This window comes from Lissotriton vulgaris, chromosome 4_1, assembly GCF_964263255.1.
Source record: "Lissotriton vulgaris chromosome 4_1, aLisVul1.2, whole genome shotgun sequence".
Classification (NCBI taxonomy): domain Eukaryota; kingdom Metazoa; phylum Chordata; class Amphibia; order Caudata; family Salamandridae; genus Lissotriton; species Lissotriton vulgaris.
In genome coordinates this window covers 2,063,332,875-2,063,358,783 of record NC_141691.1, presented here as the reverse complement: position 1 = coordinate 2,063,358,783, position 25,909 = coordinate 2,063,332,875, and the positions used below count along the sequence as shown (strand labels likewise).

The following is a 25,909-nucleotide window of genomic DNA, read 5'->3' as shown; positions in this document are numbered from 1 at the left end:
CACCCTTTGCCACTCTAATACGTTTGTGATATTTTTTCAGTTCAGTTCTGTATTGCTGTTTGCACCCTGAATCGTAGTTTTTACGCCAGCTGCGTTCTAACTTTTTACAGACCGCTTTAGCTTCTATTAGCTCTTTGCTAAACCATGGAGCAGTTTTAGTCCGCCTTACGGGAGTCTTGTTTGTCCAAGGTGCAACAGAGTCTAAGGCCTTCGCCATCCACTCCTCATGTACCCTCCACGCCTCCTTCAAAGTATCGCTCCGAGGGGGCGGTTCCTTCAACAGGGCCTTCCTATAAGCTTCCTGGGTGAATTTTTTCCACTTCTTATGTTTATGTGGCAAGAGTTTTTGCTCCTCAAGTTCACCTAAGCCTCGTATTACCTCAAAAGGAATTAGGCAGTGGTCCGACCAAGGAATTCTAATCGGCGGAGAGACCGTCATTCCATCCCAGTTGGCAAAAATCGGATCCAGCAGGTGGCCCAGTTGGTGTGTAGGCATGAGTGACTGAAATTCCATCATGAGGGATTTCATTGCCTCCACTACCGCCTGCGCCTCATTGCAGTCAACATCCTCAAAATGAAGATTTAAATCACCCAGAATAAGGAGCCTCTTATAGCGCAGCGCCGGCTGGGTGACCATCTCTGTCAAGCTGTCACCAAACTGCGCCGTCGTGCCCGGAGGACGATAAATTAGAAAGCCGCTGATGGTGTTTTTAGTGGAGATTTTTATCATAAAAAATCCTGCCTCACTGTTCAGCAGCTTTACTTGATCTAAAGTGCACAGCAACTCACTTTTATGGATCACCGCTATCCGCTCCCCCTCTGGGGTCCCCTGTCAACTCTTAACAAGCAGTATCCTGAAGGAATAGCTTCGAGGATTTCTGGAGAAGAAGCTTCGTCCAGCCACGTCTCGGTTAGAAAAAGCACATCTAACATATGGTCCACTAAAAGATCGTGGATTTCTAAATTGTGCTTCTTCAGAGAGCGGCAGTTTAGCAGCGTCATCCTAACTTTCTCTGCCTCGTTTCCCATGTCCCTTGGAGTACGGGGGTCAAATGCACAGTCGGAACAGCAGAGTGGAAGTGTTTCCGCCTGCATTTTATGCCAGCATCTCCCCCAACTCTAGGACATAAGTTGAGTAGTTGGTCTCTGGTATAGTAGAGTCTACCTACTTCTACGCTCTCGCAACAGGCAGGGGGTCTGGCCCCAGGCCCCGTCCTGCCGCGGACGGGCGCAGACGGACTTGCATATTTTTCCTGTAGCCCCGCCCCTAGCCCCGCCCACTTGCCACACCTCTATTTTATTGAGTACCTGCACTTATTTTTACCCATTTAAAGCACTGTATAGAGGAATACATTGGAAGGGAAAGGGCCAGTTACGGAAACAATATAAACACAGGTTAGTCTTCTGAGCGCATGCAGAAAACTGTCAATAAGAAGACCAATTGAAATTTAGATTTATCATTTTAGATTTAGAAAAGGGAAAGAGTGTGAAAGAGAGAGAGGGGGAGAGAAAGAGCAAGAGAGGGGGAGAGAGAAAGCACGAGAGAGAGAAAGGGAGAGCGGGAGAGACAGAGAGAAAGAGAGAGAGAGAGAAAGCAAGCGGAGAGAGAGAGAGGGAGCGAGAAAGAGAGCCCGGGAGTGCTGCGTGCGTGTGCGTGCAGTCTGGTCTTTTTGGAAGCACATACTCGTGCTCTTGGCGCGCCCCTGCTTGCTCCCGCAAGGTGGATGCTGCCACAAGCGCGAGTATGTGCTTCCAAAAAGAGCAGAGCAACGGCTAAAGGTCCTCTTATGAAGCGCATGCGCACTGCGCAGGCGTCAGCGCATGCCTGCTGGGTAGGCGAAGACCTAAAAAGTTTATAAAAACAAGAAGTGGTTGGACTGCAGCGGTTGTTGAAAAAAGAGACAACATAAAATGGTCATGGATTATCTCCGTGTCATTCAGTGTCATAAAGATGCACATGGAGGAATTGCACTTGAAGATTTGGTCCTGGGCTAGTGAAAGTAGCAGCTGAATTAAGATGTCCTCCATTAACTAGAACACTAAGCACAGAAATGGGATTGCACCACTGTCTGAGTCACAATGTCATGCATTGTCCAAGTACAAATCCACTTGTCATTCTATAAAAAAGTATACTTTATACTTTCTCTACGGTTCCTCTCATTGTTAGATTTAGTTATTTTAATGTGGATATTAATTCATCTGAATACTTTTCAAATTAATCCTAGTTCTATGTTTACTTAATCTTTAGTAATAATGCTTGTGTCTTCAAAGGGCTCCTCCGGTCCTTTGAAAGCAGTTTGGGTTATAAATGAGGGGCTAATCCTCTGGTACTTTGCAGAATGGAACCAGGGAGCAGTTCACTACAACAGGAAATAAAAGAAAAGTCGAGGACCCATCTTAGGGAGGTATTAAAAGCAGCCAGAAAGAAGTAATCAAACCAAAGGCTCTAGACTTCAAATGAGATGTCCAGAAACACCATTTGCAGTAGGGATGAAGGTGCAGGACCTCAGAAACTCCAAGGTGCAGGACCTGAGAGAATACAAGGTGCAGGACCTCAGAGCCTCCAAGGTGCAAGTCCTCAGGGTTCAGGAACTCGGAGACTTCAAGGTGCTAGTCCGCAGGGTGAAGGACCTCAGAGACTCCAGGGGACAGGACCTTAGAGACTCCAAGCGGCGGGACCTTGGAGACTCCAATGGGCGGGACCTCAGAGATTCAAAGGGGCGGGGCCTTAGAGACTCCACTGGGTGGGACCTTAAAGACTCCAAGGGGTGGGATCTTAGAGACTCCAAAGGGCAGGGCCTCAGAGACTCAAAGGGGCGGGACCTCAGAGACTCCAAGGTCCGTGAACTTAGAGACTCCACTGGGTGGGACCTTAGAGACTCTAAGGGGCGGGACCTTAGAGACTCCAATGGGCGGGACCTCAGAGACTCAAAGGGGCGAGACTTCAGAGACTCCAAGGGGCATGACCTAAGAGACTCCAATGGGCTGGACCTCAGAGACTCAAAGGGGCAGGTCCTCAGAGACTCCAAGGGGCGTGACCTTAGAGACTCCAATGGGTGGGACCTCAGAGACTCAAATGGGCAGGACCTTAGAGACTCCAAGGGGCGGGACCATAGAGACTCCAAGGGGCAGGACCTTAGGGACTCCAAGGGGCGGGACCCTAGGGACTCCCATGGACAGGACCTCAGAGACCCAAAGGGGTGGGACCTTGGGAGCAAGTGGGGGTGCCTGTGAGGGGATTGTGTCCCGGACTGCGGGAGGTTGAATGGCGGTATAGGAATGCTGGGGGGGGGGGGTCAGAAGCACATAGAGATGGAAGAAGCAGGTAACAGTGGGTGGGGTCTCAGTGGAGGGGACGAGCCTTCGGGGCTAGGCTGGTAAATCAAAATAGCAAACATACACGCTGACTAGGGTTAGAAGGTGGAAAAAGCGCGCCAGGGGCAGCAATTTACATAGCTGAGGTAGAGATAGCAAAGGGTAGGGTCTGATTACAGGGTAAAGGAGAGAGGGGAATGGGTTGGGGGGGGGGATGAGGTCGTCCAGGAGAAGGACTGTCTCAGATAAAGATATCAGGGCGTACGTTAGTTATTAAGGAGCTTTTATCAGAGGTCAATGGGTGGGGCAGAATAAAGAACCGCATATGGGGGAAGCAAGGTGGGGTCAGGGAGCCTGAAGCAAGAGGGAGGTTACAGTGGAAGTCAGGCAGAGGAGCGGCAGCCTTTAAAGTCTGATGCGAGGCACAGACAAATGGGGCAGTGGGGAAGAGCCTGTCGGGGAGAGCACTCCGAAGTGAACTCGAGCGGCCATATGGAGAGGGAGGGGGTGGGATGCCCGGTGAGTTTAATGCCCATGGCAACAGAGGGAGAGCGCGGCACTCGCACGAAGCCTCTGGGAGCAAATGAAAGCTCCTAAAACAAGCTTGGAGAATATGTAGGAGCGAGAATTAATTAGCATAATATGATTATGTCACAGGGAGCGATGGCACACAAAATTTGACATTAATGGCAAGAGAAGAAGGGGCATCAATGAAATGATTAAATAAAGGCAAGTTTAAAATACCGTCAAAGATGTCAAAATAGAATATGACATTAACCCCTTCCCAAAGTTTGGAGGGAGATTTGTAGCAGCACTTATTAGATTTCTGAAGTTGCGCTTTAAATTGCAAAAAAGAAAAAACTATCCTTTTAACACAGCTCAACAAGAAAAAAAAAATATTGCTCTTTTTGCTATTAAATAGCCTCCAAAATGCGCCCAGTTGTATGTCAAGCTTTGTTTCCATGTAGAATTGTCAAAACGTCCTCCGAGACCGTGGGCAGCGTGCTTGCAATAACTCTTTACCTGTGCTGCAGTCCCACCAACCCCAGAGTGATGAAATAGGGAGCATCGTGCGGTGTCGGCCACTCTACCGCAGCGATCCACCTGAACACTCTGCATTCCTCCGTGATGCCCAGCTCCTCAAACTCCATGCTGCTAATCTACTCAGACTCAAGTGTGCACACATACTAGAGCGAGAACTTCGATACAGGAAAATTCCTCCCACTCCTCTACACCAGTAAGACGACTTTCAATGGTGCTAATGCCAAAAACACAAAACATTGTAGGCAAGACTTACAATTCACCAACAAAAACGTTCTTAATAATTCTGAAATGTGAAATATTATTTAAGTTAACAAAAAGTGTTCTATAGAGTCCTACAGTATCAATTTTGCAACAAAAATGTGTTTAATTAAAATGTCTAAATAATTAATTTCTTTTGGAGAGACAGGATAAACGTTTTAGGTTTACCCACAAATTGTTAGCTGTCTGGTAACAAACTAACAGGAGGCAACCATGTGATAGAACAGTCTCTACATGACCAAAAGAAGTGTTTTTTTCTTTATATGTACATTTAAAAAAAAAATTATTTTAGAAGCCAGGCGAGCTTGCCAGAAGTATACTTTTTTTCCGTTGCTTGAAACAACATTGCCAATTTCTGTTGGTCTTGGAACTTAACATGTTTCCATTAAAACTGTCAAAACGCTGCTGACAATCTCAGTAAAGCCACGGGAGAAAGGCAGACTCTGAGAGGTTATTTAGGTACAAATTACAGAAAATGATTTGGCAGGGAAAGACTAGAAAAATACCTTTTAGGGGCAAGACAAGCCGTTTGGAGGTGAAAGAAGCGGCGCCCTCCCCTCTCTTACCAGAGGCCGAGGAGTCGCATTCGAGTTGGGTGGCTAAGTTAAAACGCGAGAAAAAAAACAAGCACTGGTCTGAGAAGAACCCGTGAGTTGTGAGCATGTATTGGCAACATTACCGGAACTTACAAGCCTTGCAATTCACGTGCTGTGTTAGAATGTGTGTGGGGGGGGTATTATTTAACTCTCTCACTCAGTGTCACAGCGCCCAGAGGCGTTGGTAGCTCACTCGGTGCAGACCCTGAGACAGCGCACATTCACAAGTACCTTCGGAGACGGGTAGTGTAGAACCTCACAGTTCAAAAGGCATTTAAACCATGCTCCTAAACAAGCATTGTCCTGAGCAAATGGTGGGGGCCTGAAGCAGTGGAGTGGGAGAGGTGAGGGGGAGTCACGGGGAGATTAAGGGACAGAAGGCAAGCAGATGACAGGGGCACGGCCTGGCGCCGTGAAGTGCAGGCGGGGGGAGGGGGCGTGAGCAGAGCCTTTGAAGAGCCAGAGTCACAGCCATGAATAAGTGAAGTGAATAATTAGGGGAGGAGAACTGGCAGGCAGATTGGCAGAAGGCTCAAGCAAGCTCGTGCACGAGGCGTGCACTTCCCAAAATCCTATTTTGGGGAGAGCACTTGGTTTAGCTGCATTAGGGCTCTTTTTCCTATTCCTGCAGAATAGGACAGGGACGAGCCCTAAAAATGAAACATTTGTGTTTCACTTTTTAATGGCAGGCAGTGGTCTCTAGGACCACTGCCTGCACTGTCCCCTGAGGACCTCTTCCCATTTGCAAATGCATTACCACCTACTTTTAGTAGGTGGTAATTGTGAGTGTTTTGCGACTTTAATTGCAAAACATTAGTACATTGTTTTGAGACTCGCCATTTGGAAGGGAACACCCCTTCCAAATAGCGAGTCGCAAAACTATTTAGCGAGTCTCACAAAAATTGGCTATGTACATGGCCCAATATGTTTTTTCATGTGCAAACGGGTTCGCAAACCCGTTTGCTCATGCAAAAACGGGTCGTACATCTGGCCCTTAGAGAGTCTAAGGGGCATGGATCCAGAGATTCACGTGTAGGATTTCAGGCATCCCGAGGTGGAGGAGCGCAACGATTCGAAGATGCAGGACATTTAGTCATTCCAGATAGGAGGCTTTCACAGGCAGGGTGAAGTATTTCGAGGTACTTATAGTCAGTACTACTGAGATTTTTATGTGCGGGAGAGGGAGAAAACAAGAAAAAGACAGAAAGAGAGTGGCACAGACAGACAGAGGCTTGAGACAGGAGCTCGTGAGAGTGAGTAGAAGACTGGAAGGCAATATATACAGAGTGAAAGAGGGAGTGAGAGGGATAGAGTGTGTGTGATTATTCACATCTGCCTGTGAGATCCCAAGAACTGTGAGAGAAAGAGACAAACAAAGCAGGAGTGTTAGCGAGAAAGAGAGAGAGAGAGAGAGAGAGTAAGTGTATTTGTGTGTGTGTGTGTGTGTGCCAATGTGTTATTGAGTTACAAACAAGCAAAGAGGGACGAGAGCGATACAGATGCTGAGATAGAGATAGAAAAAGAGTGTGAGTGTAGTAACAGCAATTGTTCACAATGATGTTTGTTCTGTTAGAGTCACAGAGAGAGAGACAGAAAGTGGGGAAAGGAGAGAGAGAGAGAGAGAGAGAGAGAAACAAAGTAAAATCCGTGTGGAATATATAGAGTGCATGAGTGTTTCCTTTGTAGTAACAAGAAATGTTCACAGTTACCTTTGGGATGCCTGGAGCTTTCTGAAAGAGAGGGAGTTAGGAATAGACACTCATAGAGGCAGCAAGAGAGAAAGAAACACAAAGGGATTTGAGAGAGGGAGAGAGATTGACACCGGTAAACAGATAAATAGAAATAGAGATGAAGAGAGAGAGTGGTCGTGTGTGTTGGTAGCTGAGGTTTTTTTTACAGTTTTTTCCCTAGATTCTGTAACTTGTGTTATCATGTGTTAATCACTGCAAGGCTCTGAGCAGAGGGTTGTTCACAGTGTAAGGGATAGAGTGTGGCTCTTTTTATGCCCTAGACCTCCTTTTTGTTGTGTGTGTGTGTGTGTGTGGGTGTGTGTGTGTGTGTGTGTGTGTACCAAGTGCTGTCCTGCAGGCGCTCCTTTGATTACAGTACTCTATTTCTATTAGGGTGTTTGTGCTATTCCATTTAATATCCTGTTGCTTCTGAGTTTTCTGTGACACTAAAATGATTTGTGTGTCGCTTCAGGTGTAAGAAGGTGACGTTTCTGGGTCCAGAACAGATCAAGAAACATAAAGGTAAGTGGACTTGAGCCAACAGGCCCCTTCCATCCCCTCCCCCTCAGATCTCTGATAAGACCCCTTTCAAGAACGGATTCTCTGGCCCTGGCCCAGAACAGGAGCCATGAAAATGACTAACTATTCAAAGGGGTCGCTTCTGAGTGGAGCTCGATCCTGGGGCCTGTATAAGCTGCTGTTAGTCTTTTCGCTGGGAGGGAGGCGCAGCAAAGTGTGAATCAAAAGCAGACCTGCCCTACTACATGTACTTGCAGTGTAATCTCTAGTCCAGTGCATTGTTTAGTGCAGTGTGATGTCTGATGCTCTTTCTAGTGGGAGTTTTGTACTGGGTGCACGGTATGCAGTCAGGTGCAGTGTTGCATCCAAGACAGTCTAGTGATATGTTTGCTGTCTAGTAGAGTGTTCTTTCAATGCATACTGATACTGTGGGCTCTGTAGTGGGTTTTGGCCTAGGTGCAAGCTTCCCTCACTCTGTACATGTTTAGAAGATGCAGAGATGCAAGTGTCTGTCGTTTAGAACTCATCTAACACATTCAGAAAGAAGTGCACATTTTCCACACTCAGATCAGGTATACATACATGGAAGTGCAAACTTCCTTCTCTTAGAACAGGCCCTCCATTTGCAAAAGTGGTGCAAGCTTCTCTCACTGTGCACATGTCCATGAGATGCAGACGCACAAGCTTCTGTTACTCAAAATGGGTCTAAACACACAGAAGTGCAAGCTTTCGTTCCTCAGAGCTTGTCTAAGGCATGAGGGGTGGGTGATTCCCTCACTCGGAATAGGTGGCACAGCAGACATACAGGCTTCCTACTCTCAGAACAGGTTTCACACACACACCAGGTATACACAAACAGAAGTGCAAGCTTCCCTTAGTCAGAACACAGATCCACAGGTGCAACCTTTCCTGTGTCAGAACATGTCCTGCATTCGCTCAGAAGGCCATTACCTTTCCCATGTATGACGTCTTTGTTGTTGTCGGTGTTTTACTCAAACTATAAACACACACATACACGCTTACCTCTCCGATTTCAAAACATCCAAAATAATGGTAGGATGAACATGGTATCTGAACTGGTGGCTGAATCTGGTTATTGGCATCTCTAGTAAACTATCGCGTCTAGAGCAATGTGAGCTGTCTTGTGCACTGCACTGTCTTGTATGATGCACTCTCTAATGTAGTGTTCCATATGGTGCAGTGTTTTTGCTAGTGCTGTCGTGTGCACTGTACTGTTATGTAAAGTGTGCCCTCTAGGGCAGTGTGACATACAGTGCAAGGTTCTTGTTAATACTGTCTTGAGCACTGCACTGTCTTGTACAGTGTCCCACACAGTACAGTGTTCTAGCTAGTTTTATTGTCTTGTACAGAGTGCTCTGTAGGATATTGTGCTGTCTACTGCAGTGCACCACTGAATAGAGTGTGGCACTGTTAGAAATGGGATTTCCGGTAGACTAGGGCAAGTGACGAAGCCAGGTAAAAACTTCCACTCTAGTCAGGATAAGGAGTTACACTCCTAAAATAACCCCTGCTCACCCACTTGGTAGCTTGGCATGAGCAGCCAGGCTTATTTTAGAGGCAGTGTGTAAAGCGTTTGCACCTAGCCAACAGTAACACAGTGTACACAATACAAAACAACACCACACCCGTTTAGAAAAATAGCCAATATTTTTATATATACGTTAAGAGAAGACCAAATACGACAAAAATACGCAATACTATATTTAAAAATCCGCAGTTATCAAAATAAGTTTCACACAAAGTTCCTCGATGTCAATTGCTCCGTCTGGAGCTATCACGGCGTCGTGAACAACAATTCCAACAGTTCTGGCTGGTAGGGGGGTAGTGGGCCAGCTATGGTATCGGGAGGACCCTCAAACTGTACCTGTGAGAAATGCTGGGTGATGGGGCCCTTGAAGTCACTCACGTTGCAGGTCGAGCTCCTCTCTGATGGAATCAGGAGTGCTGGCATCGGCCGGCATTGGGTCCTGCGGTGTGAAATGCAGCGGTGTGGCATGCGGTACCCCCAGTTCGCGGTGCGAGCAGCGGCTCGGTGGCGGCATCAGATAGCATTGCCGGTAAGACCAGGGTCGCAGTGTGAGATGAAGGTTGGTGCTCGCCACAGTGCTAGCAGGTCACTGTGCAAGCAACGGCGCCGTCATTGCTGAAGCCCTGTCATCGGCTGACGAGCGGGAGTCGATGGTGCTGGCATTGGTGGGCCAAGGCGGTGGTGCAGGATGAGGGTGGTGCATTGTGTGACTTAAGAGTGGTGCCCTTGAACCACGGCACGGTGCAAGCAGCAGCATCGATTTTGGCATGGAGCGGCGGTGTCAGGGAGGCCGAGGCGTCCTCATGAAGCAAGGCGGTGCGGAGTGAGGTACCCACAGGTCGCGGTGCGAGCAGAGGCTCGGTGGCGGCATCAACAGGCGGCGTGGTGAGGCTAAGGTGGTGGTGCGGCATTGCGGCGGTGCTCTCTGCAGTGCCAGAGCTCTGGAGTGAAGTGAGGCGGAGTGAGTGTGGTGCCCACAGGTCGCGATGCAGGCAGCGGCTCGGTGGCCTCATCAACAGGCGTTGTCCGTGAGACCAAGGTTGCGGTGTGGCGGTACCCTCTGCGGTGCCTTCAGGACACGGTGTTGGCAGCAGCGTCATAGATATTGTCAGTTGGGTTTTCCTCTGTCACAGCACAAAACACAAAGTCCCCAGTGCTGTGGGCAGAAGAGCTTGAAGTACTTGCTGTTTCTGAGACTTCGTGAACAGGGGGCAAGCTCTACCTCAAGCACTTGGAGTGACTCACAATTCAGGTTGCAGAAAGTCCAATCCAGGCCTTTCACTGCCCAAGACAGAAGCAGCCACTGCAGGTCAGCCCACCAAAGCACTCAGCAAAGCAGTCCTTCCTTTCCGCATTGTCTCCGGCTCTTCTTCTTGGCAGTCTTCTTGATCCAGATGAGTTCGAAAGTTCGAAAGTCCCTTGCAGTAGTAGCAGCACATCTCAGAAGACAACAAATCCATGTCTTCTCATATCTAGACCACTGGCTGATATAGGCCAAGTCATTCAATCAGTGTGTTCAACAAACTCATCTAACCATTCAAACATTACACACCCTCGGGTTCACGATCAACTACACCAAGTCGCATCTCCAACCCTCTATTATACACCAATATCTGGGGGCCACAATAAACACCTCTACAGCTCTAGCATATCCCAGTCCAGCCAGGATAGCGAGCATTCAAGCCTTAGTCACAATATTTCAAGCCCAACACTCTCCCAGCCAGAGTGTTCATGCAACTTATAGGCATGATGACATCTTGCACTTTTATTGTACCATATGCAAGACTTCAAATGCATCCATTACAGGAATATCTAGCACATCAGTGGAATCAAGCTCAAGGACAACTTACAGATCTGGTGTTGGTGGACAGCCACACACATCGCTCTCTGCAGTGGTGGAACACCAAAAACTTGTCCGAAGGGATGCCGTTCCTTGAACCTCTTTCACAGATAGTACTTACAACAGACGCATCACTCACAGGATGGAGAGCCCATCTACTAGGACATACAACTCAGCGAAGATTAACCACTCAACAAAGAGTGTTCCACATCAATCACCTAGAGCTACTAGCAATATTCCTAGCACTAAAATCTTTCCAAGTACCTGTACAAAACAAAGCTGTCTTGATCCGGACGGACAACATGACAGCCATGTACTACATACAGAAACAAGGAGGCACACATTCTCTGCAACTGTCTCATCTTGCACAGAATATTTGGAGATGGGCCATTCCACAAAAAATATATCTACTAGCCGAAAACCTTCCAGGAGTTCACAATCAGATTGCAGATCTGTTAAATCGACAGACACAACAGATTCACGAATGGGAGCTACATCCACAAGTTCTTCTACCATTTTCCAAAAGTGGGGCCAACCAGACATAGATCTGTTTGCCACACACGACAACGCAAAATGCCCAACTTTCTCCGCCAGGTTTCCATACCCGTTGTCCAAGTGCAATGCGATATGGATGACCTGGGGTTGCCGATGGGATATATTGGCAGCCATCGGCAACCCCAGTACACGGCCTATCCCTGCTAACGAGGGGTGATACCCAGAAACACGTGTCCAGGGATGGCGAAGACAGCAAAGATAGCAGAAGATCGAAAAATGATGCGTCGCAAACACTTTACTACATTGACCAGAGTCATTAGGGGCGACACCGCCGGTGTGTGAGTAGTGTGTGACCCCACCCCCATTTGTAACTTTTAAGCTCCCATGAGCAGTGGGCTGACGAGCCTGGGATCCCGCACCTACGCGCCTTAGTGGTACTATACCTGGCAGATATTGGCAGCCATCGGCAACCCCAGTACACGGCCTATCCCTGCTGACGAGGGGTGATACCCCGAAACACGTGTCCAGGGATGGCGAAGACAGCGAAGATAGCAGAAGATCGAAAAATGATGCGTCGCAAACACTTTACTACATTGACCAGAGTCATTAGGGGCGACACCGCCGGTGTGTGAGTAGTGTGTGACCCCACCCCCATTTGTAACTTTTAAGCTCCCATGAGCAGTGGGCTGACGAGCCTGGGATCCCGCACCTACGCGCCTTAGTGGTACTATACCTGGCAGATATTGGCAGCCATCGGCAACCCCAGTACACGGCCTATCCCTGCTGACGAGGGGTGATACCCCGAAACACGTGTCCAGGGATGGCTAAGACAGCGAAGATAGCAGAAGATCGAAAGATGATGCATCGCGAACACTTTACTACATTGACCAGAGTTCTTAAGGGTGACTCCTCTGGTGTGTGAGTAGTGTGTGAACCCACCCCCATTTGTAACTTTTAAGCTCCCGTGAGCAGTGGGCTGACGAGCCTGGGATCCCGCACCTACGCGCCTGATTGGTACTATACCTGGCAGATATTGGCAGCCATCGGCAACCCCAGTACAAGGCCTATCCCTGCTGACGAGGGGTGATACCCCGAAACACGTGTCCAGGGATGGCGAAGACAGCGAAGATAGCAGAAGATCGAAAGATGATGCATTGCGAACACTTTACTACATTGACCAGAGTCCTTAGGGGCGACACCGCCGGTGTGTGAGTAGTGTGCGACCCCACCCCCATTTGTAACTTTTAAGCTCCCATGAGCAGTGGCTGACGAGCCTGGGATCCCGCACCTACGCGCCTGAGTGGTACTATACCTGGCAGATATTGGCAGCCATCGGCAACCCCAATACACGGCCTATCCCTGCTGACTAGGGGTGATACCCCAAAACACGTGTCCAGGGATGGCGAAGACAGTGAAGATAGCAGAAGATCGAAAGATGATGCATCGCGAACACTTTACAACATTGACCAGAGTCCTTAGGGGCGACACCGCCGGTGTGTGAGTAGTGCGCGACCCCACCCCCATTTGTAACTTTTAAGCTCCTGGGAGCAGTGGGCTGACGAGCCAGGGATCCCGCACCTACGCGCCTGAGTGGTACTATACCTGGCAGATATTAGCAGCCATCGGCAACCCCAGTACACGGCCTATCCCTGCTGACGAGGGGTGATACCCCGAAACACGTGTCCAGGGATGGCGAAGACAGCAAAGATAGCAGAAGATTGAAAGATGTTGCATCGCGAACACTTTACTACATTGACCAGAGTCCTTAGGGGCGACACCGCCGGTGTGTGAGTAGTGTGCGACCCCACCCCCATTTGTAACTTTTAAGCTCCTGTGAGCAGTGGGCTGACGAGCCTGGGATCCCGCACCTATGCGCCTGAGTGGTACTATACCTGGCAGATATTGGCAGCCATCGGCAACCCCAGTACACGGCCTATCCCTGCTGACGAGGGGTGATACCCCGAAACACGTGTCCAGGGATGGCGAAGACAGCGAAGATAGCAGAAGATCGAAAGATGATGCATCGCGAACACTTTACTACATTGACCAGAGTCCTTAGGGGCGACACCACCGGTGTGTGAGTAGTGTGCGACCCCACCCCCATTTATAAAAGAAACAAACCTGGGTGCCTGTTCACACTCACTGTCGCCAATGCCCTCTTTGACCCACTGGCAACGGTAAAGGAATCCTCCGACAGTGGGTGGCATGCACCCAGTTCGTCCGACCAGCAACCCTTACTGCCATACGTGTCACCAACAGAACCTGCTCAGGACCCTTCCAGCACGGCTCCAAAAAGTTTCTTCCACTGGAACTTCCTGATGAGGACAAAATCTACAGGCTGGATATCGTGGCCGGGTCCCTCTGGTATAGGAGGTAGGGTCTTCCGCACCTGTTGGTGAATAGAACGTAAAGTTTTGGTTACCTGGCCAAGATAATCAAGCAGCACTCGATATTCAATATCAATGTATTTACGAGGATGTGGGATGCCCCAGACATTACCCTGCTGATTGAACACAACCTTATAAGGTGGCAATCATGTTCTAGAATGAGCTGCTGTTCTAGGGGACAGAAATGCTAATGGTAGGGCATCAAGCTAATTCAATCCTGTAGTTTCCTGACTTTTTTTGCCAATTTCAGTTTGAGAGTACTTCTCAACCAAAACTGCTGACTGTGGATGATTGGCAGCATGAAATTTCTAATTTACATGCAGCCTTTCACAAATCAATTGAATCACTTTTGCATTAAAATGACTTCGGTTGTCACTCCAGATAACTCGAGGGAAGCCGAAATGATGAAAGAACTCCTTAAGGAGCACCTTTGCACTTGTAATGGCCTTATTATCTTTAGTGGGATAAGCCTCAACCCATTTGCTAAACGCACAGACAACCACTAAAACATATTTAACATTATTGCATCTCTCCAATTCAATATAATCCATTTGGAGGACTTCAAAAGGAAAAGTAGGTGGTGAGAAATTACCAGGTGGTGTAGGGGTATCCTTCCCTGGATTATGCATCATACAGACCATACAATATTTCACCAAATGCATAGTTCTTTTGAAGATATTATCATTATCCCACACCGGAGCTAACAATTTACAAATGCCTTTTGCACTACTATGAGCTGGACCATGTTCCATTGTAACCATGGGAAGAACATACGCATCAGGCAGCATCCATTTTATTGCCCTGATTTATCAATCTAACGCCCTTCCTCATTCAACTGTGCTGTACACTCCTGCCATCTCGCTAATTCCTCTATTGTGGCTTATCTTTGTATTTCCTTCACAGTTTCAAGAGTATTTTCAAACAACCAACCTCGGGAACTCACCTAGCTGGACCTGCAACAAACATTTCATCTTACTTCGAGCAGTGTCCTTAGCTACCTGATCTGCAAATGCATTCCGTCGGCCTACAGCATCAGTAATATTTTTATGGGTACTACACTTTATTATTGCCAATTTATTGGGAAGCGTTAAAGCAGACATCGCAATATAAGGTGGCCCTGCTGAATCTTGGTGCCATGAGAAGTAAGAAACCCTCTCTCCGCCCAGAGTCGCCCAAAATTATGCACGACCCCAAATGCGTACTGGCTGTCACTGTAAATATTGACACCCAGTTCTTCACTCAATTCGCAAGCTCAAATTAAGGCAGCAAGCTCAGCAGCCTGAGCTGATTGATAGGGAACCAGTGATGTCTCTACCACCGTACGACATGTACTGATAGCATAAGCTGCAGTGGTGGTGCCATCTGGTAATTTAAAACAAGAGCCATCGACATATAGTTCCCCTTGTGGGTCTGATGAGGGAACATCAGTCAGGTCTACCCATCCTTTCGTCTCTTCTTCAGACTGGAAGGTACAATCATGTTTGTCAACTGCATCGTTCTCAGAAGGGAGGGGTAGTAACATAGCTGGATTCAGAGTGGCACATCTTTTAATCGCGATATGTTTAGCAAACAATGTCAATTCATATCCAGTAGGACGTAAGGTGCTGTGTCTTCGTCTTATTCAAAAGTGTATCCACAGCATGGGGTACCATGACTATGAGGTCTGTATCAAGTACAAGTCCTGCTGATTGTATTATCGAAGTGGTCACAGCTGCGGCCGCTCTCAGACCGCTCGGGGGGCTCTAGCGACAGGGTCAAGCCCAGCAGAAAAGTAACACAAGGTGTCTGTCTATCCCCAAACTTTTGAGTCAAGAATGAAAGCGCCCAGCCAGCCATCTCATGGACATAGAGTGTAAACTGTTTACCATAGTTAGGTGTACTAAGCACTGGAGCCAAGCAAAGCGCAGTTTTTAGTTGCTCCAAAGATTGCTGACATTCTGGCATCCAAGGCAAAGGCTCGTGTACTGCTTTTGTTGTTAATGTAACAAAGGTTTGATTAATAAAGAATAGTTCAGAATCCACTGGCGACAGTAGGAAGTAATACCTATAAAAGCATGTACATCTTTTTGAGTTTGTGGAAGGGGCATTTTAGCATTGGTTCCTGATACATTCAGGGGCAACCTCCTACCCTCCTTCGACAGCAGGTGACCTAAATAGATGACCTCCTGTCAACAGTACTGACATTTAGAAAGAGAAACCTTATGTAAAAGATGTGCCAAATGCAACAATAATTTGACTGTACTATCTTTACAACCTTGTTGTGGGTCAGAAGCTATTAGTAGATCATCAACATACTGCACTAATACATTTCCTGAGGGAAGCGAGAATGAATCCAACTGACCTTTTATTGCGTGACTATAAATACTAGGACTCTCAGTATAGTCTTGTGGAGCGTGACAAAATCTAAAACTTTTGCCGGCTAATGTGAGCCCAAACAAATACCTACTATCAGGATGTATAGGAATGCTGAAAAGGGCGTTTTTCAAATCAATAACAGAAAAGAACTGAGCAGTACATGGAACTATTGTTTAAAGTGTGCTGATATCAGGGACAATTGGAAATTGCGGTACCACTATTTTGTTAATTGGTCTGTTCTTACAGCCTGGGTAAGGTGGTGTAATCACCCTTTACTTAGATATAGTATATCTATATCTACCTTATATATAGACACATAGTAACCTATAAGTCACTCCTATGGTAGGCCTTGACAGTCCTGGAGGCAGAGTGCTTGGTTTTGTGTGAGAGGGTGCCCTAGCATGAGCTGAGCCCCTCTGCAGCTTTCGGAACCATCTCCTTATAGTTGTTCTATGATAGCCATACCTTATACTCTTAAGTGCATTATAACCCTCGCGGTTAATACTAGCTTTGGTTTGGCTTTAACAAAACATGTTGTGTAAGGTGTAAAACACTTTGGAATTCAACCCCTCCCCCCCAATTCTGGCGGCGGGGGTAGCATTCCTCCCTTCTAGAAGGAGAAACTCGACAAAGGGGAAGGGGTGTAACCACCCCCTCCCCAGGTCCACCCATAGGAGGGACCTTAGAGTTAGCCCAACCCCTAAACTTACAATAAGTATAGAACCCCAGTCCCTAAGACTTTAGATTACCCTGGATGAAACTCTGCAACATATATCTTAGACCTTCGACATTCCATATCGACTGGAAGACGGAAGAATCTCCCTTGTGGTCAAGGAGTGACCACCCTGTTTAAACAGGCACCAACAGCATCTTTGCCGGTCAGCATTTTCGAGGCTCCCACCGGATCCCGAAGAATCTGCAACACGACATGGGCTTCCAGTCATCTCTGACGCTGACCTGCGCTCCAAGCAAAGCGGAGACCTGTGGCGGACACGAGAGACATGGGACCGCAACTCCTGGACATCCTCCATTGCTGCTACTGCACCTTCTTCCTGAGATATCTTAAAGTTGTGCATTGGGGTGCTTGAAGCCCCTAGCCCCGAGCACCTTTTGCACGGAAGATCAGTAGTCCACACTCCACAAGTGTCCCGTGGACCCACTTTGTGCATTTCAGCTCAATGTGTCTTCGCGGTTCGTAGTCCGTTGGCTAGTGAGCCCCCAAGAAGACCAATCCTTGATTTACTTTGCTTTCCTGGTTGCTCCAGGCTTACTCCATCCTCTCCCCAAATGAGAAGTTCCTCAGACCTTGCTGGTCTGCACCAAAGATCATCTCAACATCCTGCGTGGATTGCGTTTGCCATTGGCTTGTTAGATCCAATCCGGATACCGATACCGCAGTCAACTAGATCCTTCATGGGACAGCTCGAATCCAGCTCCTGGTCATAGCCAACGCCTCCTGGTCTTCGTGGCTGAAGAGAAAAGCTTCACCTTTTCACCTGAAATCACCAGACATCGGCTGGCCTCTTGCTATCGCCATCCTGGTCACTGGCTAGTGACCCAGACTGTCTCCTCTGCTTTCAGGTTCTTCACATCTCTGATCCATCCTTGGATCCACCCGAACATTTTTCCTCTGGTCGCCTGCAGCACTTCTTTGCAGCTCTCCTTTGGAATTGATGATGAAACCCGACACCAAAAGGCACCTATCCACCCAGCTTCCCTGGGTGAGGTAACATGAGTACTCCGGTGCTCCCGTGGGTCTTGACTCTCGAAGTGTCCTAGTCTAAAAGGGTTCCATCGTAGTTCACCTAGAAGTACCCTTAAACTGTAACGTTGTAACTTGTTTGTTCTCCAAAGTCAATGGTAACCTGTGGCTGTGTTTAGACACTGCACGCATCTCCCGTGGGCCTCCTACATCCTTACATTTGGTGGTTCTAGACAGCCCCAGTGATTCCATAGGCCCTAGGTCTGCTTTCTAACTCTCACGTGGTCTTATACCACTATTTTAGTATATGGTTTGTGAGGCGCCTAGGGCATAAAGTATACTGTTCAACTTATCGTATGCTAATTAAGTTCCTTGTATTGTAATTTTACCTCTGACCTCATAAAGCGTGCAGAGGGATTGTGCTTAGAATAAATACATATATATTTAATATATACCTTGGGTGGTGTGCTTTTATTTGATCATTCAAGAGATTATAACTGGTAAATCAACTTGCTTAACTCGTCTCCAAGTCTTAGCCTGAAGGCTGCTCTCCACAGCTACCACTAGGATAGCTTTCTATAAGGTTGACTTTATATCCTACAATCAATAAGGGTCGTTTGGACTGGGGCAAGGTGATCACTAGAATAGTGGATATCATATACCAGGCCAACTTACCACAATGTACATTTCAGAATCAGGCAAAGGCACGCCAACAGTGGAATTTTCAGGCAGCTGCAGCTGAACAGTGAAATACAGAAGAAACAGTTTCAACACTCATATCTTGCAAAGGAGACATAGTCCAAGGACACTCAATCTGGAGCCTGCCACCAGATATGGGGGAGAGGGCCTCTGCCTAGTGAGAAAGGTATGCGCTAATCAAAACAGTGTATTCATTTCTAAAACAGAACCTAAGAGCAGAAATGAAACTCAGGAGGGGGCATTTCTCGGAACTGAGCACAAACACTAAAAATGGTGCCTAAAAAGAAAATGGTGTTGGAAATGCTAACTAAATAATAACATTACATGAGAATTTTCAGGCCTAATTTAACAACTGCAGTGTACTAACGAATTCCTGTTTTGGCTTGGCCCCATTCACCTCATGTTCCATATTTAGCGCCTTGTGTGTGTGATGCTCCTTCTACAAAAGAACTGTTCCTCCAAGTAAGTGTTGTTTAGTGCAGTGTTCAGTACAATGCACGCCTTACCATAGGTGATGTCTAGCACGGTGTACTGTACATAATGCTTCTTACTGATAAGTACTTTCTAGTGCAGTGCACAATACACAAAGTATGCTTCTTTCAGATATGTGTTGCTAGTGCAGTACAGTACAGTGCACTCATTTCATGTACTTGCTGTACAGTGCAGTCTTTTGTACAGTAGGATGAGCCCCTTTCAGTTAGGTACTGTCTAGGGCAGTGTAAACTATAGTGTGGTCCTTTGAGATAGCTGCTGTTTAGTGCTGTGGGCTGTACAGTGCACACCTTCCAGATACGTTCCATGTAGTACAGTACAGTGTGCTCCTTCCAGATAGAAATTGTCTAGTGTAGCGTACATTGCAAGAGTATGCTATGTCCAGATAGGTGCTGTCTGGTGCAGCACTGAACAAGGTGCTCCTATGAGGGAGGTGCGGTATAATGCAGAGTGCTTCTTCCCAGGAGGTGCTGTATAGTGTGGAATAGGCAGTTCAGTGTGCTCCGTTCAGATAGGTGCTGTCTTGTGCAATGTAAAATACAGTGCAATCCTTTGAAATAGGTCTTGTTTAGTGCATTAAAGTACAGAGTGCTCCTTCCAAATAGTTGGTGGCTAATGCAGTACATTGAAGTGCACTCGTTCCAGGTAGGTGCTCTTAGTGCAGCACAGTACAATCTGCTACTTGCAGGTAGATGGTGTATAGTGCAGTATATTGTACAGTACAGTGTGCTCCTTTCAGACATGTGCTGAGTGGGGCAGTGTAAAGTAAAATGTGGGCCTTTGTGATAGGTGTAAAGTACAGTGTGTTTCTTTGTGATAGGTCCTGTGCAGTGCAGTGTACAGTGCAGTGCTTGCTTGCCACTTAGATACTATTTTTGCAGTATATTGTACAGTACATTGCATTCCTTAAAAATAGTTGTTGTCCTGTTCAGTTTAAAGTATTCATAAATTGTGCTCCTTCCAGATAGGTGCTGCTAGTGCAGTACAATGCACGCGCTCCTTCCATGTAGTTGCTGTATAGGGCAATCTCTTGTACAATGCAGTAGAGTGGGCCCCTAAAGGCACTGTCTAGTACAGTGTTAAGGTTAAGTATGAGTATACGTTCCTTTTCTGTGAGTAGATGAGTTATTCACGTATAAGGCTAAATCCTTCTTGTCTTCATTGCAATCACCATACAAATACTAGAAATTCATTCCATCTTCGTTTAATTTTTCCAAGAAGTTGCTTTATTAATACAACAAAGAGCAAACAATAGCCGACACGATGTAGCGAATAGCGCCAGAGCTTTCTCAAGGATCGTTTTGTAACTTTTTGCAGTTTTGTTGATGCACAGTACCAACGATTATATTCCACGTTCAATTAATTAAAGGTAAATCTCCAGGATTTCCGATGCCTTCCGAGTAATCCGGTATGCGGTGCAGGACCTGCGCCGCATACCGGATTACTTGGAGAACATCGCTAATCCTGGAGATTTACCTCTTATTTATTGAACATGGAATATAATCTTTGGTACTGTGTATCGACAAAACTGCAAAAAGTTAAAGAATGATCCTTGAAAAAGCCCTTTCGCTATTCGCCACATAGGGTGAAACACGTGTCGGCTGTTGTTTGCTCTTTGTTGTATTAATAAAGCAAATTCTTGGAAAAATTCAACAAAGATGGAAAGAATTTCTAGTATTTGTATGCTGATTGCAATGAAGACAAGAAGGATTTAGCCTTCTATGTGAATAACTCATCTACTCAGAGAAAAGGAACGTATACTCATACTTAACCTTAAATTGAAACTTTGAAGCTCTTAGGGTCCAGAGCTTTGAGTATGGTTCCCTTGCTCCTTCAATAAATCTTGAAGAAAGATATAGGCCTGAGATCCCTGGACCTTTTACCCTTGTTGACTGTCTAGTGCAGTACAGTAGAATGTGCTTCTTCCAGGGAGGTGTGGTATAGTACAGTGCATTGAATAGTACAATGTGCTCTTTGCAGGTGGGTACGGTCTACTTCGGTATATTGTACAATATAGTGGTCTCCTTCCATGTAGGTGCTGTATAGTGCAGTATATTGTGCTTTACAGTACGCTCCTTCGATGTAGGTGGGGTATAGTGCAGTATATTTTACAGTACAGTGCACTTATTCTGCGTAGGTGCTGTCTAGTGCAGAGTAAAGTGGAGTGTGGTTCTTTGTGATTGGTCCTCTGTGCTGCAGCGTAAATCTCTAATTCTGAATCTCTTCTCTGCAGTGATGGTGACTCTGGATCCAGACACAGCACATCCTCAGCTCCTCTTGTCTGAGGGGCGGAAACGTGTGGGACAGACATACACAGAAGAGCCCTTGTTGATCAGCCCCAAGAGATTCACCACCCTACCCTGTGTGCTGGGGAGTGAGGGGTTCACCTCAGGCAGACATTACTGGGAGGTGCAGCTGTTGCAACAGAGGAAAGGTTGGACTGTGGGGGTTGCAGCAGAGTCGGTGGAGAGGAAGAGTGCAATCACATGGTCACCTGACGGGGGAGTCTGGGCTCTGAGGAAGTCATGGAATGATCAGTACTGGGCTCTCACCTCCCCTAAGACCCGTGTAATAACTCGTGAGCAGCCCCTGAAGCTGGGGGTGTATCTGGACTACGAGGGGGGGAGGCTGTCCCTCTTCAATACAGACTCCATGGAGCTTCTCTTCACTTTCCCCCAGACCTGCTTCACTCACAGGCTCTTCCCAATCTTCTCTCTGGATGACGGAGAGCTCAGGTTGGTGTAGGAGATGCAGCCCCCCAGGGGCAGTGCTGAGGCTGGTAGAGGATCTGAAACCCCCCCAGGAGCAGAACTGAGCCTGGTGGTGGAGCTGCAGTCCTCTCCTTTGCCTCCAACATTGCATGTATTCTCTCCTCCCCCACTCCTAGAAGTCCCTAGGGAAGGGGCACCATTTTATGAAGTCCTGTGAGGGGAGGGGTTGGGACTCCAGTGTGGAGAAAGGATAACCCAATGGGTGGAGCTGTGTGTATTAGTCTCATGTGGGGAGGAACTGTGACTTCGGTGTGGGCAAGGGGCTTTGACTCCTGTGAGGTGGGGAGAGGCAGTGACATTCCATTTCCCATCTCAGGATTAACCCCTTCTGCTTCTAATTTGTCATTTAATGAACATTCCCAACTATAGCGTTTTGGTAACATGCACCAACCCGTGTGGATCTGGGCAGACTTTGTACAGGCACTGCGTAAGAGACTGGGATGTGTTAAGGTGTTGTTAACAGAAGTATGATGATATGGCTTAGTGTATGAGTGTATGTTGGAATATAAATAATTATGTGTGTGTGGTGTATTTCATTTATGTGCTACCAGTCTGGCGACTAGTAGGGAAGACGTGCCCGAAAAAAACAAGGCTGCTCTCTCTGAGAGTTTGGTACAGCTAACTTCTCATGCATGCCACGTGTATTTCGATTTGATGTAAAGCAGTCTGCCACTGCCACATGTGGATTCAAAGCCCTACTGCAGACCATACATGGCCACCGAAGAAGTCAAAGGCCCTCAGAGGAGTGTATTTGAAACGCCCACCAATATTGTTGGTGAGGTCTTCAGCAGAAACAATGCGCAGTGCTCAAACACTGAGCAAATTATTCAGATGAAGCAAAATATATCGGTAGCGATATTCAGGTACAAGAAACAGAGACTTTAGTCACCGCCAAGAGCAGTAGAAGCACTCTACAGCCTCAGATCACACGCAGCGGCCCAGTATCAGGCACAAGGACAGTGCTTGTCAACGCTGCAGAAGCAACTGCTATTACCTTGGGTGGCGAATGCTGCCTGAACAGCACGTGCCATCAAAGGCGGCACTGTGGCCACGTACCTGAAGCCACCACCATTTGACACTGAGAAGAAGCATTATTTGGGGGAACATCCTTAACCCACAGTCTTTACAATGACCAACCTTTACTACGAAGTCAGTACCCTTAATGTGACGGTACCAGGCGTTACTTCACTACCCAAGTCGTTACAATGACTTGCTGTAGGGGGCGTATTGTTGGACTGGTGCTGGATTTTTAGGTCCAACAGCTTCCCTACTGTTGCATAGACTGGAGTTGCAATAGTAAGTTATACTATTCCAAAGTCCAGCACCCCCTAAATCAAGTTAAGGGTATTTTGTGAAGCATTCTAGCTGCAGCTTTCTGGACCACTTGAAGTTTTTTTTATCACGTATTTTGGACTCCCTAAATAAAGGGAGTCTGTATAGTCTAGATGTGAGCCGATTAAACCCTGCACTACAACCCTTTCAGGTATAGTGGTATTATATGTAAGAATTTTCACAGGGATCTCAGAATGCCAAAAGAAGACGCAACCAGTTTTTGGGCCTGTGTTTCCATAATGAGTTTGTCATCAGACTAGAAACCCAGACTTTTTACTGTCTGGGCAGTTTCAGTTATTTCTCCTAGTTGTTCTGGCCAAAGCAGTGTCAGCCATCTTGAACTGTTGTTACCGACCACAAGTATTTCCATTTTGTCACCATTAAGTTTCAGGCTACTTGCAGACATGCGGCATGAGTTAAGTTGGGTGGAAGTTCGACTCACATCATGTGCAAGAGTCATGATGATCGGTGTATCATCTGCATACAACAATAAGGTTCATCTGTGTGCACATACAATCACTGCTAGGGAGAGAATGTAAAGATTAAAAACTGTGGGGCTTAGTGAGGACCCCTGTGGTACGCCATACTATAGAGGATGGACAGCTGAATAAAGCACACCTTCGCACACCTAGAGCTCCTATTTCCCAAGAAGGATTCCAGCCAATTAATGATGTCCCAGTTAATTCTGACTTCCTTCATGCTCCGGATTAGTGTAGGATGTGACATGGTGTTGAAGGCTGCCCTTGGATCTAACATTATCATGGCTGCTGAACCACCGTAGTCCAGAATTGAGCAGAGTTCCTCAGTGGCTACAAGCGGTGGAGTCTCCGTGTTACACCCTGATCTTATGCCTGTCTGGGTGGGGTGGAGAATATCATGAGTTTCCAGAAAACTGGAGTGAATTTTTTAAAAAAAAATTCCAATAATTTGCTTACTACAGGAAGCAGGGTGATGGGTCTATAGCTTTATGCCAGAAGAGGATAAGCCATAGGATTTTTTAGTAGCGGTTTTACTATGACATGTTTTCAGGATGGGGAATATTGCCACTTGCCAGGGAGTGGTTAAGAATGTCCATAAGAATGGGCAAGAATACAACTACGATATTGTACACAAACTGGGTAAAGATCAAATCCCAGCAGATTAATTTTCAGAAGAACTTCTGCACTGTCACAGAACAACATCCAAGATGGCTGAAGAATATCTCAGCTTCATCGTGAGGTTCAGAACCCCTGCGGCTCTGACTGTTGTACAAATTATTGCTGCTATCAACAACGACAAAGTTCAAAGCTCTCATTGCAGCTCAATCGCGGAGAAAAGTAACCCAGCCTCTAGCTGATTACATCAAATGCCAAAAGTTCAATAATGTACTGGAGAAGCTGTCAGTCACCCATGAAGGTATAATATTGAGAGGCTCGAGAATTGTCATACCTGAGTGCCCAAGATAGCAGAATTTCAAGCTGGCTCATGAAGGACACCTTAGTTTTCTAGCCACCAAAAGAGCCTTACAAGATCGAGTGTGGCTCCCTCGACTAGACAAGCGAGTCAAGAAGAAAATGAAAACTTGTCACATTTGCAACTGCCTGTCCCCAAAGATGACACCACACTCAGTGACAATGTTCGACCTCCCCTCACTTTCCTGGGTGATAGTTGCAGTTTACTTCTTTGGAACTCTAGGAAATAGACACTATTTCATGGCATTCATTTTTTTTGTAAATCTGTTTGTATAAAACATTTCAATTTTTTCAATACATGCTCATGCCTTCATTACTATTGTTGAAATAAATACAATTGGTACTTCACATATGTTTTAAATAATTGTAGGTACACTGCCGGTCACATCTTAGATGATTTTGGAGCACAATGCATTCTATACATTTGTGGCATATCTCAATGGTTTTTGCAAGTGTGGGCATGATACTACTAAGTAAACCAAGCTTGTTATTACATTCCATATGGTGCATGAAGTTCTTTGACAGATCAGTGTAAATATCAGAATAATTTTACTAGAACCGAAAAATTAACGAGAAAAAGAGAATATATTCAAACCCTTGACCCTTGCCCGTGGCACCCCCCCACCTTCCTGTGTAGAATTTGCTAACTTTTTTCCATGCCTATTGCCTGCTCCTTCCCTCCTTACTATGGTGTGCGGATATGTGCACAAGTGTAACCAGTGCGAAGTTGTTGTCTGTGTGTCGCGGTCTACTCGGAACTGCGTTACACATATGTGGTGTCTACCTGAAGCACTACTCCACAGAGGATTCCCCCTCAGCATCCCTGTGTTCCGCTGCAACTCAGCTAGGAGTGCATCCCAGTACTTTGCAATGGGGACCTGACGTAAGTCCATGGTTTCCTTACGCCTGATGGCAAGGCTTTCCGCCTTAACCCATGCGAGCAATGAATTACGCCATGCCTGTACATTTGGGGTATCTGGTGCTTTCCACCTCTTGGTAATCAGCCTCTTGGCTGCCACCAAACCTAACTCCAGGACCCAAATGGTCCTTTGGTGCTGGGTGTTCTTCGGAATCTGTGTAGGAGGTACGTCGGCCATTCAAAAGGTATCTCATGCCCAGTGCAGGAGTGTAGTATAGTGTGGCCACCTGCCTCCAGTACATGGCGAGCTGAGTGCAGCTCCAGAGCATGCGTATTAGATCAGCCCCCAAGTCGGCACTTCTCTGGCACACAGCATCCTCCCGACTGAAGTACCCGAACATTTTGACAGGGGTTGAGTTATTCCCTTTGAATTGTATAAAACTGAATTTGCTGGAACCGCATGTTTCTGGGGATGCGTGTTGGACTTTCCAATAGTTGAGCCTACTCCGTGTCAT

General features: G+C 46.8%; 1 protein-coding gene across 2 annotated transcripts in view; it reads left to right on the top strand.

The window, feature by feature from the left end:
* The window catches only part of LOC147724985 (E3 ubiquitin-protein ligase TRIM39-like), a 319,335-nt gene extending 297,065 nt beyond the window's left edge, over positions 1-22,270 (top strand). For both annotated transcript variants that reach the window (XM_086966465.1, XM_086966464.1), the window contains exons 5-6: positions 7,416-7,465; positions 21,215-22,270. In XM_086966465.1, coding sequence (XP_086822591.1) covers positions 7,416-7,465; positions 21,215-21,726 — 562 coding nt within the window. In that variant the 3' untranslated portion in view covers positions 21,727-22,270. The remainder of the gene's footprint in view (positions 1-7,415; positions 7,466-21,214) is intronic.
* Positions 22,271-25,909: the final 3,639 nt, after the last annotated feature.